General features: G+C 36.9%; 2 protein-coding genes and 1 pseudogene across 2 annotated transcripts; all 3 read left to right on the forward strand.

The window, feature by feature from the left end:
* The first annotated feature begins 242 nt into the window (after positions 1–242).
* On the forward strand, positions 243–4,257 carry LOC137722349 (soluble inorganic pyrophosphatase 4-like). The gene is made up of 8 exons (XM_068461330.1): positions 243–384; positions 1,548–1,721; positions 1,825–1,853; positions 2,490–2,555; positions 2,636–2,743; positions 3,108–3,173; positions 3,243–3,445; positions 3,831–4,257. The coding sequence occupies exons 2-8, from the start codon at positions 1,550–1,552 to the stop codon at positions 3,871–3,873; spliced, it is 687 nt and encodes a 228-aa protein (XP_068317431.1). The 5' UTR covers positions 243–384; positions 1,548–1,549; the 3' UTR covers positions 3,874–4,257.
* A 1,528-nt stretch (positions 4,258–5,785) lies between these two features.
* Positions 5,786–8,352, forward strand: LOC137722713 (uncharacterized). The gene is made up of 2 exons (XM_068461782.1): positions 5,786–6,496; positions 7,978–8,352. The coding sequence occupies exons 1-2, from the start codon at positions 5,877–5,879 to the stop codon at positions 7,985–7,987; spliced, it is 630 nt and encodes a 209-aa protein (XP_068317883.1). The 5' UTR covers positions 5,786–5,876; the 3' UTR covers positions 7,988–8,352.
* A 7,525-nt stretch (positions 8,353–15,877) lies between these two features.
* Positions 15,878–19,828, forward strand: LOC137722022 (pentatricopeptide repeat-containing protein At3g22470, mitochondrial-like; annotated as a pseudogene).
* Positions 19,829–20,991: the final 1,163 nt, after the last annotated feature.

Here is a 20,991-nt window from a genome sequence, read left to right on the forward strand (position 1 = left end):
AAAGAATGCACCTCACGACCGTTAGGAACACCGTCTCTGTCCGACGGTGGGTCCCGATATTCTTCCAATCACCGCCCGCCACGTAGCAGTTCTATGCCAGCCGGAAACACGTTAGTTTCCGTCGGCCAGAATATCCGGATTCCGCAAGCACCAAAGCTTGGGAAATTTTCACTTAAATTTTTCATTTTTTTTCCCTTTAAAAGGGAAGGCACAAAGAGAGCGGGAACACGTAGACTTACAGCTGCTTATTCCTTTCCTCCTCTACTTGAGCGCCCCATTCACTCGTCCTCCTTTCTCTCTTTCAATTTTTGAGATCTGCGCTCTCTTCCCCTTGAAGCTTCCGCTTCAATCCGCCGACCGATTCGCAGCTCCGATCCTCCGCCGGTACGTTCTCGCCTCGCTTTCCCGACTCCGTAACCGTCGTTGCGTTCAATTTACGCTGCATTTCTCGCTGTTTTGGCGTCGTTTTGGTCAACTTTACTGTGCGTTTTAGCTGATTTTATCGTCGTTTTTGTTGTGTTTGTGGATCTGGTTTTGTTGTTTTCGGTTTTCCGAGGCCGAATCCGTCGTTTTGGTCAACTTTACTGTGCATTCAAGCTGATTTTTGTCTCGTTTTTGTTCTGTTTGTAGATCTGATTTTTCCTTTTCGCTACTTGCTGCTCGTACGTGTTTGCTTTTGCTTTAATTACTGTTAATGCCATTAAAAGTTAATTATTGTGCTGAATTTATCTTAATTTCTGAGATTAAGCTTTCAAGTTGTTCATAATCTTTCTAGTTGTTCATAGCTAGCAGTGCTCTTTGTTACCGCTCTGAAATTGTTCAGGTTCTCTGGTTTCTGGATTACTTGCTATTTTTCCTAATTTTTTGAGTAAAGTTAGAGTTACTGTTTGGCAGATCTAGATTTAGGTAAAAAAGATTTCCTTTCCGTTTCTTTTGCTCGGATTTTACTTTGAAATAAACGCTTTGCTGACGCGTTTCTTAAAACGTTTTCACAGTATATTTTGCGAGGCTATTTTTGGATTTAATTAATTGGATTTTTTAGCCTCTGGAACTGAAGAGAAAAGAGGCTATTTTTGGATTTGAACTTTTATATTTTAGCCAACTGAAGAGAGAAAAGCTTTTACAAAATTTTGGAGCTATTGGTATCTTTCGAATTGGTGTGAGAAGGTATTTGGCTTTTTTCGATTTGGTGTGAGAAAGTAATTCTTTTACTTAGTGCATGTTGTAATTTGGATGATTGGATCTGATAGCTTCAAACCTTTAAAATGTAAAATGTGGCATTAGTTTCATGTGATCTCGACATTGAAGTTCGAAGGAAAAGAGTTTGATTTGTCTTAATTATTTTAGATTTTCAAGTGTTGTCATTTTCGAGGGTCTTCCTCAGCATCATAAGTTTGATATGTTTGCTTTTTTGTTATTTAAGTGATAAAGCTTACATCGATCATGTGTGACCTTTCGAGGGTCCTCCTCAGCATCATAAGTTTGATACGTTAAGTGTCAATGTAGTTTGGATTTTGCTGACTTCATGTGGTGTATATGTCCTGTAGATATGGCTCCACCGATTGAGACTGTTCAAAAAGTTCAGCCTCCACAAAATGCTATTGAACCCCATGTCACCTATCATCATGATCATTCCTCACATCCACCTCTAAATGAGAGGATACTTTCATCCATGACCAGGAGGTCTATCGCCGCCCACCCATGGCATGACCTTGAAATCGGTATGCAATATCTCCAGCAGCCATTGTTCATCGTGCTAGCTTTCTATAATTGTTATTATAGCCTATGTCTAACCACTTTACTTTTATTTTCATTTCAATGCAGGACCTGGAGCTCCTAAGATTTTCAACTGTGTATGTATATTGAATTATTGATACTTTAATTTTTTTTGATGATTTATCTTCTGCAGTGTTCGCTCAAATTTTGCATTCTCAGTACTTAGGTTGAACTTATAGCGACAAATATTGCACCAAATGACTTCACAGTTGAAAAAAGTTACACATAAAGAAGTTATCTTAGAATTGACCAACTATCCAGAATCTAGACAGTCTTCGTATGTGATTCCCATATTTAAATAATCTGCTCCAGAAAATTGTTGTTAACTTTCTTCTGTGCTTGCTCAAAGTTTTCATTTTCCGTGCGTAATTTGAAAATTTGAATAAATATTCATTATATATTGCACTAAGCAACTATACAATTGGAATAAGTAACTTATGAAGTCTTCTTAAATGTGAATGGAGTCGACCTACTTCAGAATCTCGTGGCATTCATTAATATAAATGTCATATTTAACAGTGTGCTCCTGAATATAGTTTGCACTATAACATTACTGTTAACAGAATTTTCTCTGAATACTAAGTTTTTATTTATAATTGTAATGTTCACGACAATTATAGCTCTTATTCAGAAAGAGTGTTTAATTACGTATTGCGATATGTATGTCAACCTACCTGACCATAGTTCTTGTGGAAACATGACTAAAAATCCAGGTTATCGAAATTCCAAAAGGAAGCAAAGTGAAATATGAGCTTGACAAAAAAACTGGACTCATCAAGGTAAATATCTAAGGCAAGCTAATCTTCCTGGTACCTTTATTCATTTAAGTATGATTGCTGAAGGGTGTTTGTACGTTCAGGTTGACCGCATACTGTACTCATCTGTTGTCTACCCCCATAACTATGGTTTCATCCCCCGTACTCTTTGTGAGGACAATGACCCCTTGGATGTCTTGATTATTATGCAGGTATTTTATGCTTCGTTTTTGTATAGCAAGCCATTTTGAAACTTTATTTTGTGAATATCAAGCAATGAAACATGGTTTATAGCATGCTAACCTGAATATGACATCAGCCTGTTGGGCATGTACCACCCATGTCCTATCATTTGGTATGACACGATCAATCATATGCATGTCTCATTAAATAATAATCATATAAAAAATTTTGGGCTTAATTTGCCATATTTGTAAGGAATCGTATTTTTGAAAATGTTGCGTTACATTTGTAAGTAGCTTTACACAGCTTCCAAATCCATTTGGTTTATTTTAAAGCTGATGTTTGTAAGTGGAACCTCAATCTGATCTATTTTGACACTGAAAATTCTCACAGGAGCCAGTTGTTCCTGGATGCTTTCTTCGTGCCAAAGCTATTGGCCTGATGCCTATGATTGACCAGGTATATATGAAGACATAAAGGGTTGTCATCTTAAATTTGTTACAAAATTCTAACTTTTTATTAATCTAGGGTGAGAAAGATGACAAGATCATTGCTGTTTGTGCTGATGATCCTGAGTACCGACACTACAATGACATCAAGGAGCTCCCACCTCACCGTTTGGCTGAAATCCGGCGCTTCTTTGAGGACTACAAGAAAAATGAGAACAAAGAAGTTGCAGTTGACGACTTTCTCCCTGCATCTACTGCCTTTGACGCAATCCAGCATTCCATGTAAGTGTCAATGCTCTTTGACCGTCACACTCATGCACGCCCAGACTATATGATTACCTCTGTGTCTGTAAATTAACGATTGATAGTCATACAAAGACGTAGATGTTAGGAATTAGCATAGGGATACAAGTTATGCCTTGGAATGAAAAATAAGTCGGGAAAGTTTTGAATCATTAGAGTTTTGGTCATTTCTGGTTTTCTAAAGAACATTGATTTGAATCTTATTCCTGTGTCTAAATCTCTTTTGACATCAACCAGTGTTCGTTCATTTAAACATCAATTAACTGAAGCGACTGCTTATGCATAACATAACTCATCCTCGGTCTAATGTTGATTTGCCTTGTTTAGTTATACATCTCTCAATCTCTTTGTTTCAACGTGACAGGAACCTTTATGCAGACTACATTGTGGAGAGCCTCAGGCGGTAGTTGTTCGTGCAAGTGATGAAACTTGGTGCTATCATTACTCTTATATAGGGGACGTTATATATTCGTTTCTCTGTAATGAAAAAATAACTAATATTTTGGTGTGAATGCACACATTGTTTAACAATGTATGCCGTATACTCCGACTCTAGTTGGGATTGTGTCTTAAACCTTTTATATAGTAATGATATCGACGAAAATGATAGGAAAAAGGAGAAGGAAAATAGTCTGGCTTGATATATTGGTTTATGCCCTTATTTTTTCATTTGGTGTGTGATACTTGAGGCTGCCCTCTTTGTTTTGTTGGAGAAACATGTTTTATTTACTTTGTGTCGATGTAACGGAGCAATTCTTGTGAACAATTCACCTTGTAAATTGCTTAATTTCCATGTTTCATTTGTTACCAATAAATTTGATTATTTCGAGGAAATAATCGGTTCAAAGTAAAGCTTAACTTGCTGAGACTGAGTCCCAACATTGACCCTTTCATGTGATACCATTTAGTATCCAACTTGCTAATTGTGGTAGTCGAACTTGAAACTTTTCATTTGCAAGTGAGGCGGATTGTTGAGGAATACCACTAGATGTAATGTTAGTGGTGGCGATGTTCCTAACTTAACCACTTGATTTCAACTTTGAGTGTTTCATGCCGAATGAATTCACTCTGGTGTGAGATTTTATCTCATAAGACTGATTATATTAGCAATGAAATACCCACTTGTAATATGACGTGGAATCAAGTCTGTCCACATCCATGACTTGTATCAAGCTACACGGAAAGGGATTCTCTCCGGATCCCTTCCACCTGAGCCAACTTAGCACAAAATCCGAGCTCTTAAAATTTTATCCAATAGCTAAAAACAAGGGATCCCATTAAAAATTATAATAACTTTAGCCGTTGGATCAAATTTTAAAAGCTTGAATTTTATGCTCAGTTGGCTCAGGTGGAACAGATCCTGAGAGGATCCCTTTCCTAGCTACACAACCCCAACTAATACATCCAAGCTGCCTACAAACATGTCATCCCAGATAAACCGTCAAAACTTTACAATTAGTACACACCACACCAGTAATATATGACCATGTCTTCCTTTTCGCCACAACAACTTTCTAGTGTTGATGGATGCCAACGTGCTTTTGGGGAACCCGTCTCCGATGCAACCTGCAATCCATCACAAGGCTAAACATAGCAAGATTGACTAACCCGCTATATATAATCTACGGTAGATGATTAAACATGGATATCTGAATTGAATAAATCAGACAAAAACAATGGTCATGATTAAACATGGTTGTATGAGAGACTAAAAAATGGTACGTGTTTATCATTTTCCCATAAAGTACAAAACCCTTTACTCTCACCATACTAACAATGTTGTGCAAATGCAAGAATTCAATGAAATAACTGTGTGTGATTGTCACACTGGTTGTTGTATCATCAATTCATATGTTGCAACACATACTTAGTTGAAATGCATTTATGACCGCTCACTTGTCTTGTTATTATTTTTGTCATTCATTTTTATGGGAAAATAACGCGAACCGAGTGGACATAACAACACTACTTTATTCTATATTAATATTATATATATTAAATTGTGAATCTGTCGTTTACTTAAATCATAACACGTGAAAAGATAGAATCAAATATAAAAGTTTGGGCTTGGAACCTAAATCGTGAACTGGTGATACTCAAAACCCTTTGGACTTGAAGGCTTGGGCCTAATTAATACACCCATTCTCATCACTGTCACAGCCCACAGGTTGACTTTGTCATAAACGTCCAGGTCACAGCCATGGTGTACTTATCACCGAGTACCACGTGGGCCATCAAAACTACACGTGGCATAAACCCATCATCTTCAATCGTCATTTTCTTGGTCGAATAATGAAAACAAATAAATTATTCCAATTTCCAAGCTTAAAGCCATAAACCCAAAACCCCTTTCCTTCCGAAGGGGTCCTAAAACCCTAATTTTACCAGTCCGAACCCAAATCCAAACGCCATGAACTCCTTCACCAACACCACCAATTTCGACAACCTCATGCTCCAAACCCTAATGGGCAGGCTCCAAATCCGACCCCCCACCAACAACTCCTTCCTCTCCCAAACCCTCGAGGATCTCCTCCTCGACGCTGCCAATCTCACCGCCGACGACGACGATGACGACGAGAACAAGACCCAGCTCGCCAAAGAAGAATCCCGCCTCGAGAAGGATATCATCCGGGTTATTCTCAGCGGCAAGACCGATTCCCTCAAGCCCAATTCTGGTCAGGCCGTCACCATTGGAGAGCATCACATTTGCGTGGGGTTTCATGAGGAATCGGGTTCGGACTATCGGGTTTGGGAGTGGCATGGGCACATCATGCTCTTTGATGAAGAGAACGGGTACACCCCTGAGTATATATATGGGAATTACTTTGAGAGGTTGATTGGTAAGGCTCGTGGAAGTGGTGGCAGCGGAGGTGGCAGTGTTCTTGTTGAGGAGGCCAAGGAGGAAGAGGAAGAGGAAGAGGCGGAGGATAAAGAGAAAGTTACTACTTTGGGGCTCAGGGAGTTGATTGATGGCGGGGATTCGGGTCAGGGTCGAATTCTTCATCGGAATATCAATGCGGGTTCTACAAGGTTTATATGAATTACACCCTTATTTTTCTTGTGTGTTTTCATTTGATGTGCTTGTCTTGCATTGCCTTCCTTCACATTTGTTAGTGCTTTGGGTATTCAAAGTAGTTGTGATTTGAGAAATGAATGGTATATAGCAATGTGATAACGCGACCTTTTGTGTTGGAACTTATATTTGGTGAGAGTTCGGTGCTGCATAAATTGCACTTTTTGCTCCTTACCCTAATAGTCTAGTTAACTTCTCACATTGATGTTCGGAGTGAACATAATCCTTCTTTCGAATATTACGGTAAACATTTTATGCCTACTGTATTTAGAAAGTCGGCACATAGGGAAGGACACATTTATTTTGTTGTTAGAATTGCTAATAAGTTGGATTTTTATTGGTTTAAATTTTATTGTAATTTTACTAAATCAAGTTGGAAACTCAAAAGTAGATTTCACCTGCATTGTGATGAACATTTACGGTGTAGTTGGAGGACTTTAGCCATTGGTGACTTTGCTTTCTGAATTCTGATAGACAATTCTAGTGATGATAAAACGTTTGTGATAAAAGTGTTCAAGATGTTGACTTAAAAGCTTAAGAAGTTTCACATATCTGCCTGCTAGTTACCAGATAGGCTGAGAAAAGAAGTATGGCCAAGCAATGCCTTGAATATTTAGTGGATTATCTTGAAATTGGTAATATGATATGGCTGCTACTATTAGTGGCTATGACGTAGGTGGGCATCTCACAAGGAAGTAGAGAATGATTCTGCTACCGCTCATACCATCAATTCTTCACCTTATTGGAAGTCAATATAAAATCCCAACATCAAACAAGGACATAGAGGCGCTGCTGCTACTTGCTTTTTCCATCAATTTGTTCACATGTTTGTAGTCTTGACAATATCCTACCAGCCTGACTGGTGGACCCTTATGCTTGTTGAACCAATATGGCATAGGTTGATTTAACAACGAGGATTAAATTTCTCTTGGAATAGATTTGTGCTCTGGATCTAGAGACTAGGATCTTGTTTCAAGTTGGATGCTCGTCCCCTAAATACTGTTTTCTTCTTCCTCTTATCCGTAATGGATTTATGACTTGAGGGTTTTATGGAATCATGTGAAAAGAGAAAAGAAAGAAAAGAAAAGGAGTAATAGAAGTTGAGTTTATATTTTTTGGTAAATTTTGAATGATTTTTCTGAATTCTTTCTCTGATTCCTTCACCAAGCATTATTTAAGTATTCTCCTATTATCTGCATCTTCATGTTTCACTGATGTTTATGGTAAGTTGTGGTTCAGAGCTTTGAAATGACGGGATTTTGCATGGTACTCTAGAATCATGTCTAGCTGTGCTGTAACTTTTAACCTCAGTATCTAATACCTATATGTATAAACCTAAATAAAGTTATGGTAGTATGTGCTTTTGTGTATAGGATCCTGCCGGTTATGTCATTCGCAATGAGCTATGTGTTTAACCTGATTATACTTCGTCTTGCAGGATTACCTAAAAGAAAGGCTTTTGGTTGCATAAGAAGTTTCTAGTGTCAAAGAAGGAGCCTCCTCGAACTTTTCCTTGATTTGGTACTTGGGGTGGCAATTCAAGACTGCTTGTCATTTCACATGGTTGTAAGCTGTTTTATTTTTTTGTTTTTGTTTTATTTTCCAGTACGTAAGACGGTACAAAAGGAGGAATGTCTTGTGAGACATCATTCTGTTAAAGTAGTTTTTGATTAGCGCTGCTTATCAATGCACTAAAATGGTGCATCGACACTTTTATATTACTTGGTTGTAAATTTTAGTTATGCCTGTAAGCTGGCTAGTACAAGATGGTTTATGCAAATTTGAAAAGACAGAACAGCTGAGTTTCATACAAGTCATTCTGGCTCTGAAAGGGTTATATTCTTGATACACTAGAGATGCTATTTCTAATTTATTGTTTGAGTTACTCAATAAAGGGAGAAGACTTGCATGGAACAAGTTCACCGTCACACTATGCCCAGGTAGCTGTGCAGGGCAATGCATTATAGGACGTGGCAGTGAATGCGTTTAATGTAAGTTGCATTGTGGTGATTAAAATATTGTCAAATTCTGGATTATGGTGGCAATTTTGATGACCTTCCTTAAAGTAATGACAAATTTTGTGGGGATTTTGGGCCGTTTTCTTCATCATTCTTGTATTCCGATTCTAGGTTTATCAAAACCAACGGACCTAGGCACATATAATGTTTAGGATGGCTTGACTTGGACAACTTATGACTCGTTTGGATATGTTTTTAAAATGATTGAAATCACTTTTGGTGAAAAATGTTTCTGGAAGCAATCCTTAGTAAAAATGCAATTAAGTCTTGGAAGGTTTTTATCACAAATGGTTCATGAAATTGACACTGACCATCAAGATGGTCCCTAAAATTGAAAATCAATCAATGTAGTCCTTGAAAATAGGTGTCGCAAATCAATGTGGTCTATCCGTCATAATTCTGTTAAAAATTCTGTTAAGTGCTGATGTGACATATAAATGGGCCACATAAGTCCTTTTTTTTTTTTTTTTTTTTTTCTCACAAATAATCATTGAAATTGACTAGTGACATAAAAATGGTCTTTGAAATTGACACGCGACATTAAAATGGTTCATGAAATTGAAATTGATCAATGTAGTCTTGCAAGTAATTGTCTCAAATTAATGTATCATTTCATCATAATTTTGTCGAAAATGATGTTATGTGCTGATGTGACACATAAATGAGTCACACAAGTCTAATTAGATTTAAAAAGAAAATTTACAAATAGGCTTAATAATTTAATAGTTAATGAAAAAATTGTCAACCCAAAAACCGAGTCCTCCTATCACGTTTGATCCTAGTCCACATGTCTCTACTTCCTTTGCTTTCTATTCTCTAAAAAAATCTCAACACACCCATCTTTACACACTTCGACACCATTCACTGAATTGAACCTGGGTCGAGATCACCTGTGGTGACGACTTGGCCGATTGGCAACGACTTCTGAGACATCACTGTTAACATTTAGGCGATCAACATCCTCACAACGTTAATCTTGGAGAGTTTGTTCGGCGATTCCCTGGTGGTTTGATGATGCAAAGAACGACGAGTTTTGCTTTGAGATAATGAGGTTATAACTGAGGTGGGTCTGTTGTTGGTTGAAAACTATTTCCACACCCCCTCTTAGGCCTTGTGCTTTTGAGAATTTATGGAAGGAATCTCTCTTCAAAGTAGACCCTACTATAAAAAAAAAAATTCCATTGTGCAAAAAGGTAGTTAGATAGCCTTTTTAATTAATTATTAAACCCACATCAGGACATAACAATTTTTTTTTTTTATAGAATTGTGGTGGAATGATCATATTGATTTGTGACATCTACTTTCAACTACATTGATCGATTTTCAATTTTAGGGACCATCTTGATGGTGTGGGTCAATTTTAGGGACTATTTATGACAAAAACCCGTAAATCTTGTGGGGCCCATTTATATGCCACATCAGCACTTAATAGAATTTTTAACAGAATTGTGAAGGAATGACTACATTGATTTGCGACACCTATTTTTATGGACTACATTGATTGATTTTTAATTTTAGGGATCATCTTGATGGTGAGGGTCAATTGCAGGGATCATTTGTGAAAAAAAAAAACCCATATTGGAAAAGCACTTGAAGTGCGTTCTTGCAAAAAGCACATAACTGGTGTTTCTTGCAAAAAACACTTCAAGTGTTTTTGAAACCCAAAAACATTTTCTCTAAAAGTGATTTAAGTAATTTTAAAAGCACATCCAAACGAGTCCTTACTAAACAAAAGGAATGTTTAATGCAAATATGGATTTCGACTTGTATATTCTAGGGCTGGGCACGGGCCCAATTTTGAAGGGACCGGACCGAACCTAGGTTCAAAGGGAACGGGCCGGGCCGGGCCGGGGATTACATTTTCTAATATAAGAACCGGACATTACCCGGCCCGGTTGAAACGGGCCAGTTCGAGCCGGGTCCACGGGTCCCTTTTTTTTTTTTTTTTTTTTGGTTGTTTGAAAAAACAAAAGAATTGTACGGATTGCAAACTGCACAGATTGCAATCTGCACAAAAACTGCATAGGTTTGCACAGATTGCAACTGCAGAAAGTCACATACTGCATTTATGCAGATTTTGCACAAATTCACCATTATTCACATCCAATCTAAATACAAAGTCAACATTCAAGTTCATAGATTAACAATACATCCAAAATAATAATATTACATCTTCCAACATCTAAAAATCAAATCAACATACAAAATATCCGAAAATCCAAGTCATCCAAATTCCAAGAATCAAATAATCCAAAACAACATAAACATGACATCCGCAATAAATTTCAAATTAACATCCAAAATCACATCCAAGTTCCAACGCCCAAGTTCCAACAACAATCTTCATTAAATATGTAAGCAAAATTAGAATATAAATGTGACATTTTTAATGTCCAACATCATATTATCTATCCTCATTCAAATTGAATTATTGAAATTTAAAGTTTATTCATTTGAGTTTAAAATATTACCTCAATTCCTTTTCCTTTATTCGTTCGAGTTGCTTCAATTTCAGGAACACTTGATGATGAGATGGTTGAACTTGTAGATATAGTATTTGCTCTTTTTCTTTTATATTCTACAACAAAGAACAAACGTTAATTGTAAACCAATTAATATAAAGTTATAAACCAAACTATAAAAAACAAGATAATTACCTTCTTCACACTCTTGATAAAATTCAAGCTCCGCAGGACTTGCTTCATACTCAATGCTGCCAATTGGTTCACTTCGTATCCAATTTTGAAGGCACATCAATGACTCCACTGTTTGAGGAAGGAGACATGATTTACAAGGGTTAATTACTCTCTTTCCTCCACTAAATGCACTCTCACTGGCAATTGTTGACACTTGAATTGGCAAGACATCTTTCACTATCAAAGCAAGTGTGGGATATGTGCTCCTCCCTTTCAACTTCCACCATTTCAAAACGTCAAATTGTGAACCATGTGGTACTTTCTCTACAGTGTCAAGGAGATACTTATCCACCTCATGTGCAAGCGCAATATCCTCGGTGTCTTCTAGTTCCTTTTCCCAATCATCCATGATTTGACTAAATATCATTGGATTTTCTGTTGGCACACTAGAAGATGATTGTTTTACCCTTGAAGAAGAAGTGTCAAGAACTAAATCTTCTCTACCCTTTTGTTGTGTTTGTGAATCGAAAGCTTGACTAGCATATTCATCACACATTGTCTTCAACAATGTCTTCACTTGATTACTTTTTTGTTCAATCTCTTCTTCAAGAAGTTGTAATTACTTTCTACACAAGTGCATGTAATGCCTCAATTTGAACCTTGGGTCTAAGACAAGGGTAATTACAAATATTTGATTAAGGGACTCAATTGAACCAAAATACTTTCGATATTTGGCTCTCATGTTGAATGCCATATCACGTAGCACCAACTTTGCAGGTTTTCTAGTTTGCATATATTCAGGCAAAAAAAGTTTTTCAATCTCGTTTTCCACAGCAATGACATCATGAACAGCTGTATTAGATGTGGGATATTTACTTGTACTAACTTTCAAAGTTACAAGATAGAAGACCTTCAAAAATTTCACAAACACTTCAGCACTATCCCAATCTTCCTCCTTAGGTGGTCCAACCTTCCCTTTACCCGCCACTTCTTCTCCTTCATCATTAAACACCTTTTCACTGAAATAGGCGGTGTATATATTGGCTTCATCATCTTCGATCATCCTTTCAAATGCTTTTTTAAACTTCAAGCAAGATTCTAGCATCGTGTATGTGCTATTCCACCTAGTAGGCACATCCATAACAACTAGACCCCTACTATCCAACTTCTCATTCTCCACACATTTCTTGAAATAACTTAACCTTCGGGGACTTGATCTCACAAACTGCACGGCATTTCTAAGAGCATCCACACTTGTATCTAATCTTTTCAACCCATGTTTCACTACCAAGTTGATAATATGAGCTAAGCACTTCACATGCCTAAACTTGCCATTCATAATCCCTTTACTATTAGGCCATTTCTGCATTTTATGAACAACATACTCAATTGCCACCTTATTAGCCGATGCATTGTCAACTGAAATGCACATTACCTTTTCAATCACCCACTCAACCAAACATTGCTCAATCATCTTCCCTATTTCTTTGCCTTCATGACTTGAAATCAAACAAAAGTTTAGAATCCTTTTGTGCATATTCCAATTATCATCCACAAAATGAGCAGTTAGGACCATGTAGTTCAAATTTTGCACACTTGTCCATGTATCAATAGTCAAGCTCACTCTATGATTGTGTATCTCTTTTTTTAACTGATCTTTCATGCTATCATACATACTGAATAACTCCCTCACGATAGTTCTCCGAGATGGAACATGCAATCTAGGCTGGACTTTGCACATCATCCGCCTAAACCCTTCACTCTCCACAATACTAAAAGGTACCTCCTCGATCACAATAAACTCAACAATACCTTCCACACTTTCTTCTTGGCTCCACCCTTTAGCAACAAGCATGTTTTTGACATCCCCAGAAGGTCCAGAACTGCCTAGAACCTTTTGCAACTCATCAGTTGGTTTATATGACTTGCAATGTTTATTGATATGTTTAATGTAAGTACTAGTTCCACCCCCACTAGTATCACATGCAAAAAGGGTGTTACAATGGTTACACTTAGCCTTCAATACTTGTACCTCCACCTTCTCTTTCTTTCCATCCTTTTCTACTTCTTGTATTTCCGAGACAGTACACTTAGTGACATGATCCCAAACCCAAGATCTCTCAGAAGAAGATCTCTCTAGTGAAGCTATTATAGTTGGTTGTTTTGTCTTTGGAATAGGTGGTGTTTTTCTTTTTCTGGAGGATGAGGGGTTTGGGGGAGGCATTGATGGTTTTGACTGTGTGGGTTGTGCTTGTGTTGGTTGTGGAGGACATGGTGATGTAGCCGTAGATGATGCTACATTAGTACTACTAGGGGTACTTTGACTTTGAGATTGAGACATTATGTAAAAATTTGTAAAAATTAAATAATGGAACTATATTCATTAATCAAATAAAATAGCATAATCTCCATGTAAGCATAATCTACACATTATACATAATTTAAACCCAAAAAAGCATAATCTCCATGTAAATAAAATAGCAAATAATTACTATTTGGGATGGGAAACAATCACTCTCTGGGATTGGTTGCTTTCTGATTGATAGCAAATAATCTACACATTAAGTCTAATGCCCCGAGAATTCCACCCTTAAACAAAAAGTACAAGGTAAAATTGGATTTGAGAACAAAGTTGATTCCACACCAAGGACTTTCTTGATATCTCAAACCCCAAAGCCATGTTGGTTAATCACTTTGATATCTTCATTTGAGTAGTCGGATTGCACTTTGGTATAACACTAGAATTATTTTTAATCCTAAATTCTCTTGCTTTCGCAGTTTGGAAACTACATTGAGGAGCTATTCATGTTTAAGTTCATTATACATAATTTAAACCCTAACTCAAAGCAAATAATTACTCTCTGGGATGGGAAACACAAGCAGGCAGCAGCCGCAGCACAATTAAACAGAGTAAACACACAACACACGGATTGTTGACCGACAAAAGACCAAAAAGGCTGAGAAGTATCATCATGTTATTATACTAATCAGTTTGGACATAGAAGAACATTTGCATGAAGAATAGGTTAATAAGTTCTATAAACAAACAAACATTTGTTAAGCCTGTAATAGGTTAATAACTAATAATTAATAACTAATAACTATAAACAAATAAACATTTGCAACACTACCTCAATATTTATGGGAGTACGTCAACTCATTCATAAGGCACATTCGAAACATAATAAAAAGGATCTAAAACAAATAAGCTTTAGAGCTTACCGAAACCGATGAGGTATGCTCAGGTATTTGAGAAATATGTATTTGGATTAGGCTCTGCTCAACCAAAGGCGATTGGATGCTAGGCTACCTCAAAGCTTGAACACAAACCAAGACATAAGAGATCATTAGATATGAGAGATTGGAAGCATATTACATAATCAGTAATTACATGAAATATATTACATTTTGTCTGTTGCCAAAACATTACATTGGAATGTAATGTTTACCTGAAGTGCAGGAAAACTTGTAAATAACACAAAAACCAGTGCAGCTAGTCGGTTACAGGGATTAAATAGCGTTAACAATAAGGGATGTTAACTTGACAAAGAAGTTATATTCTCACATGCAAAGCATAGAAGATGGTTCACATATACAGTTATCCAAAACACAATCTGTAATTAGGTTCGAGTAGTTATCCAAAACACAATCTGTAATTGGCTGCATCCCTGTCAAGAGCCCCAAAAACACCACACTGAGGCCATACAGAATTACACATCGCTCTTATCCGTTAGCTTATGAGCATCGAGAAGCTTCAAGATTTTTAAGATGCATATGTGTTTCCTTCCGGTTAAGACTTAAGTTAGGAATCTCAATGACTTAACAGTCGGAAGAGTTTGCCCTGATGTCAAGGGCTGGAATATATATTCAAGGGTCAGTTACAATCAAAGGGGGATAACATTACACCTTCAACTTAACAGTAGGAAGAGTTTGACCTTCAACTTTTAAAACCTAGATTTTGCTCTGATGTCAAGGGCTAGATTATGATATCCATTGTCACATTACTACTTCAACTTTTAAAACCTAGATATAAATTTGATTGGATAAGATTACCTTTGTTGTCTTTAGCAGAGATAGTCCTTCAATCCCAGAAGTCATCCTCAGTGCACCAGATTTCTTTGCGATTTACCTCTGTTGTATGCTTCTCAGATCCTAATTTGAAACCTTTAACAAATATGGCAATGAAAATAAATTAAAAATTGAAAAAATGAACAGAAATAGAATGGATGTCTCCGGATTGCAAATCAATATGCTTGGAAATACTTCAGATTCTTCAGAATATATGTGAAATACAAGGACTTCTACTCAACATTTGGATGTGAAAACAAGCTAAAAAATCAGAAAATCCACCAAATCAGCAAGAACAAACATGAACATCCCAATATATTGAGCACAGATTACATACATCAGAGGTTAAAGAACCTATATATAAAAAAAAATAATAAATAAATAAAACAGAGGTTAAAGAATTCACCTGAACTGGCAACGGTGGTAGAGTGTTGGTGATCGCGACGACGGTGATGTCGTCGGGAAAGAGAGAACAAGAATCGGGAAGATGGGTTGTGCGGGTGCCTGGGTCTAGGATGAGATGTCGAGGAGAACAATCAAGAAGAAGATCGAGGTCGAGGTCGAGAGAGAGTAAAGATGGAGAGGTCGAGGTCGAGGTCGAGGTTGGACTTCAGAGATGGAGAGGTCGAGGAGAACAATCAAGAAGAAAATCGAGGATGAGATGTCGGACTTCAGAGACAGAGAGGTCGAGGTCGAGGTCGAGAGAGAGCAAAGACTCTCACATCTCACTGAATCATATTCAATTAGGGTAAAACCAACGGTCATGATTGGAAGGTATGTTTATTTTCAATCTGGGCCGTCCATTTCAATTACAAACGGGCCGGTTCGGGGCCCCGTTTTTCTATAAATTTGGAACCGGCCCGACCCTAGAATGCCATTACCTAGGCCCTCCCCGCCCCGTTTCCCCTATTTAAAAATAGGACTTGCCCCGTACCCGCCCCGAACCGCCTATACCCGCCCCTACCCTCGGGCCCAGGACCCGTTTGCCCAGCCCTAGTGCACATGGGAAGAGGGCTCCTTTACATGTTTTAGGTACAAAGTTGCGAATATTTTAAGTTAGTCAACGATAATTTCTTTCAATAAAGTCGACAAAGGGGCACATCGGATGGGGCCTCCCTTCAAGTGCTTTACCTTTACATACAAAATTGCGAATTTTTTCAATCAGTTAATGAACAATTTCTTTTGAGAAATTTCCAAACACTTTCTATTGAGTATTTTTTTCTAATTCCAAAAGAAGATAAAAAACAAATGAGTTTCAGACTATAAAATCATGGAGAGATGACGATTGAGAATCCTCATATTTAGGATTATGGCTTACCTTCTATTGCGCTCAATGTCATTCATTTCGATTGTATTGATAATGGTTGCACTAGAGGTTTTTATTTTTAACAAATATCTTTTTTTTTCATAAAAAAAAAAATTCATGGAGGATTAAAAATATAGTTCTTTACTATTAGAGATTGTCTAAGATTTGGAATTGTCTTTTTCGATCATATGTGACAAATCAACCTATTGAGTTATTAATAGGTAACTATTAAAAGTTCAAGACCTATTTAGCTTGATTTTATCATTACACAATCATTACCACTAGCAAGCAATTTAATCTCAACAAGGACTAAGCTACACAAACAATTCACCATAGCATCCAGGTGGCGCAATTATTAGTGCATCAATAGTTTAGAACTAGAGTTTCTATCCGTGCATTGCTACAGGATTGAAAATTATATGAAAGATTATGGAACTGCAATCTTCATAAACAATATTCGAGTCAAAAATTGATTTCCGAACGCTAATGCAACCAATGCAATTTATTCACAACTTATAAATTAAGATTTTAATCCCGAGGTTTTTCACTGTACAAATATACATCACAAAACAATACTAAACACAATAGACTAGAAAATTTTGAGCCCCAAGGCTTTGAGATATAATTCACTGCCCTTCTGCAAAATAAGTTTTCAATTTGCAGATACAAAAACGGACGAAAATGCGTTTGGCAAACTATTTTGTGAAAATAAACTCAGAAAACAAAAAACTCATAAAATAATTTTAGCCAAAGTTCTATAAAATATGAAGTTGATGTTTTCTTTGTTGTTCAAGAATAGATTCCAAAATAATAGAAAATAAAGATACACTATAAAAAAGTTTGAGTTTTAATAAAAAAATGTTATAACTACCTTCACCGTCTCACCGTTGAGGCCACCACCATTACAACTATAACCACCACCACCGCATTCTTCAACCCATTACCCTCACCATGCCCTCCACCACCTCCACAATCTTTGCCACCATCATCCCTGCCACCTCTCAACCACCATTTTCACAACCATTGTTAACACAACCAATGGTGGAGCTAGAAATTTTTCACCGGATGGACTAGCTTAAAAATTTAAATATATAAACAAAGAAACTTGATATCGTATTTTTCACATTACCAGCTAGCTTCAGAAATTTTTCACAAGGTGAGCCAAGAATTTTCGTTATTAAACAAATACAGGTGAAAATTCAAACAAGTCCAAAATTGTACATGTACAAGAAGCGATGAGAAAAAATGATATAAGAAAAAGAGATTGTTTGTAAATGTATTATATAATTAAACCGAAAGAATTCGGATTAGAGACTAAATATATGGTGGACTACATTCGAAAATTAATGAAAATTACATGCAAAATTTTATTTTTCACCAAAAGATTCCTGGGGCTGTAGCCTGCGGTAGCCCTTAATGTGGCTCCACCACTGAACACAACCATGATTTTTCACCATTGTAGGCATCGCACCACCACCACTATGCCACCATTGCCCTATACTTTGTTGTTGTCCCCACCTAAATCCCACCATTACTAACACCTCTATTGTCGTTTGTCACCACTCACAACTACTACCAGTACCACCACTCTAACCACCATTACTTCGTCTTGTCTCAACTACTATCTGTCACTATTACTACCAAAGACGAATTTATATATATGCATATATATATATATATATATATATATATATATATATTGCATTAAAGATGTTGGTCGTAGCGCATTTTCAATGTTTTCATTCTATTACATTATCTTCAAATTAAACTAGCAAACACATTTTCACATTTTGAAAGTGCAAAATTCTATTTGTCATTATCCTTTTACCCAATTCTTCAAAAATCATTTGGTAATAATGTTACATGTGTCACAAATAGAGCATAAGGAGTAAAATGAAATTTTATGTAAGGCACAACTCATTCAGTGTGTAGATGTTGATGATGAAGTTGTTTGCTCTTTGAATTATGTGCTTCAGCCAGCAACGTTCTCCTACAACAATCCGCTGAAAACAAGAAACAATGAACTCATGGAGCAAACTCAAAATTAGTCACAGCAAGGTGAACTCATTTGCGGTATTCTAGAAGTGAACTCGTTTGCGGCGAGTCCCGCTTTTAAAATAATTGAAGGCGGTTTTGGTAAAAATATTTTTGGAACCAATACTTAGTAAAATTACAAGTGAGTCATGAAAAAACATTTTATTGTTTCGTGCAAAAAGCACATAATTATCTTCTTGCAAGAATTTTTTAAATGCTTTTGGAATATAAAAATATTTTCTCTAAAAAATTATTTTTAAAGCAGTTTCAAACAAAGCCCTACATTAATCAAGATATTGATTTTTTAATACTTCTTTGGTTATGGTTCTAGGATTTGGCTTTGCTTATTGGGGGATTCTACAATGTTATTTTTTGGTTGACTACTTAAGGGGTTTAGAATGTGAAACAAAAATTATGGTTTTAGAATGAAACAAAAAAAATTAGTGATTGGATAAGTACGTAGCAAAAGTGTTGTACCGAATGTTTTCAGTTATACCTCATTGATTCATGGGTTATGCAACATGAGACGCTGGGAAGAAGTGCTCCGTCTGTTTGAAGGAATGGTGGATGAAGGAGTCAGGCCAGATGTTGTCACCTATAACACTCTAATTTATGCATTGTGCCAATCAGGAAGGTTTGAAAAAGCCAAGAGCTTCTTGATTTGCATGCCTAACAGTGGAATTTCACGCGATGTATACACATATAATGTTCTTATCGGCCGTCTTTGCAAGGAAGAAAGAATTCAAGAAGCGCTTACTTTGTTTGAAAAGATGACAACGAATGGCCTAAAGCCTGATGTTGTCACTTTTAATTCCTTGATTTCTGCTTCGTGCAAGTCTGGTAACTGGGAGGAAGGTGTGAGGTTATTTAAAACCATGATTGGTTATGGATGCTTTATGCAATTCTGTACTGGATGCTTTATGCAAGGAAGGGAAGACAGCAGAGGCGCTGAATCTGGTGGACGACATGATTTGTAGAGAGGAAAAGCCTGATGCTGTGACTTACAACTCCTTAATTAATGGATTGTGCCGTACCAACCAATGGAGAGAAGCCACAAGGTTGTTTGACAAAATGTTATGCCATGGAATCTTACCTAATTGCATAACTTTGAAGATACTTTCTGGTGCTCTCTGCAATGGAGGGATGACCGATGAGGTTCGCAAAGAATTTAAGGCGAGAATGGATGGAGCTTTGAAGATTTTTCCTAATGCTTCATGTGCAGAATAATACGCTACCTGGTTTGAAATTTATATTAAAGAAGAGTGGTCATATATTAATGAATAGATTTCGGTGTGATGGGGTAATTCACTGGTTATGTTTTTCTTGTTTCTGTTACGTGCTCTTATGCTACAATGGAAACTCTTTTTCGTATAAGCTTAAACTCGTTCAGTTTTCAAATGCTCTGTAGCTAAGGATTAAATATTGGCCCCTCCGTAGTAATCTAAAATTTTCTCATCCAAACGCAGTGTTGGGGTATGTTTGGGTAAGGAACTTCCAAATTCCAAGGAACTAAAGCATAGTGATGAAGAAATAGACTAAAATAAATAGAGAGGAGAAATGAGAAATGCACCACATGACCATTACAAAAAACAGACCGACTGGATACCGCATAATACAGCGATGATTGCTGAGCTGGTCCCCCCTCCCTCCCCCATCTAAGAATGCGCTTTCATTAGTCCAGAAGCTAACTTCATGTCCACCTTTGCAAGAAGAAAATCAATGTCATTACTAGCTTGCCAGGGTCCGGGAAACACAAGGGAGAGATGAGCGTTGAAGAATGTGAAGTTCCACGTCGGAAACCTGACCGAGTTAAATACAGTTTATACAAGAAAAGCTTTTGTGAAACAGATTTAAAAAAGGAAGGGTCGAGAACTTCTGGAACCAGACCAACGCGTTGACATTGTATAGAAACACACAGACGCGTGGCTCATGAACAGTGCTGGAGCAATGAAGGACGAAATAATGAAGATGATCAATACATTCTCGATGGATAACGCTTTACCTTGAAGAAACTGCTCTCTACTGTGTATGTATGAATATCTGCAGTGTCGTGGGATTTGTAAAGGTTAGAAATTTGTTTAATGCAATCCGATTTGTACTTTGTTCACTTAGGTATGGTTATTGACTGATCTATCGAGCTTGAAATCAAGTCAATAAGGACCATGAATTCCCAACTCTAAATTTTTATGTAACTATTGTGTTTAAATTGAATAATTTTCTTTATCTCTCAATAACGTTTTGGCAATATGAGTGTGAAATCAAGCCGTTTTGATAGGTATTGTGACTTCTACCTTCCACTTAAAGCTCCTTTTGGCCGGACGTATCTGACCTAGGTTTGTGTCAAAAGAAGTTAGTTTTGTTCTTGCTGTCCTTTATTCTACAAGTCGAAA

Source organism: Pyrus communis, chromosome 17, assembly GCF_963583255.1.
Source record: "Pyrus communis chromosome 17, drPyrComm1.1, whole genome shotgun sequence".
In the NCBI taxonomy this organism is placed as follows: domain Eukaryota; kingdom Viridiplantae; phylum Streptophyta; class Magnoliopsida; order Rosales; family Rosaceae; genus Pyrus; species Pyrus communis.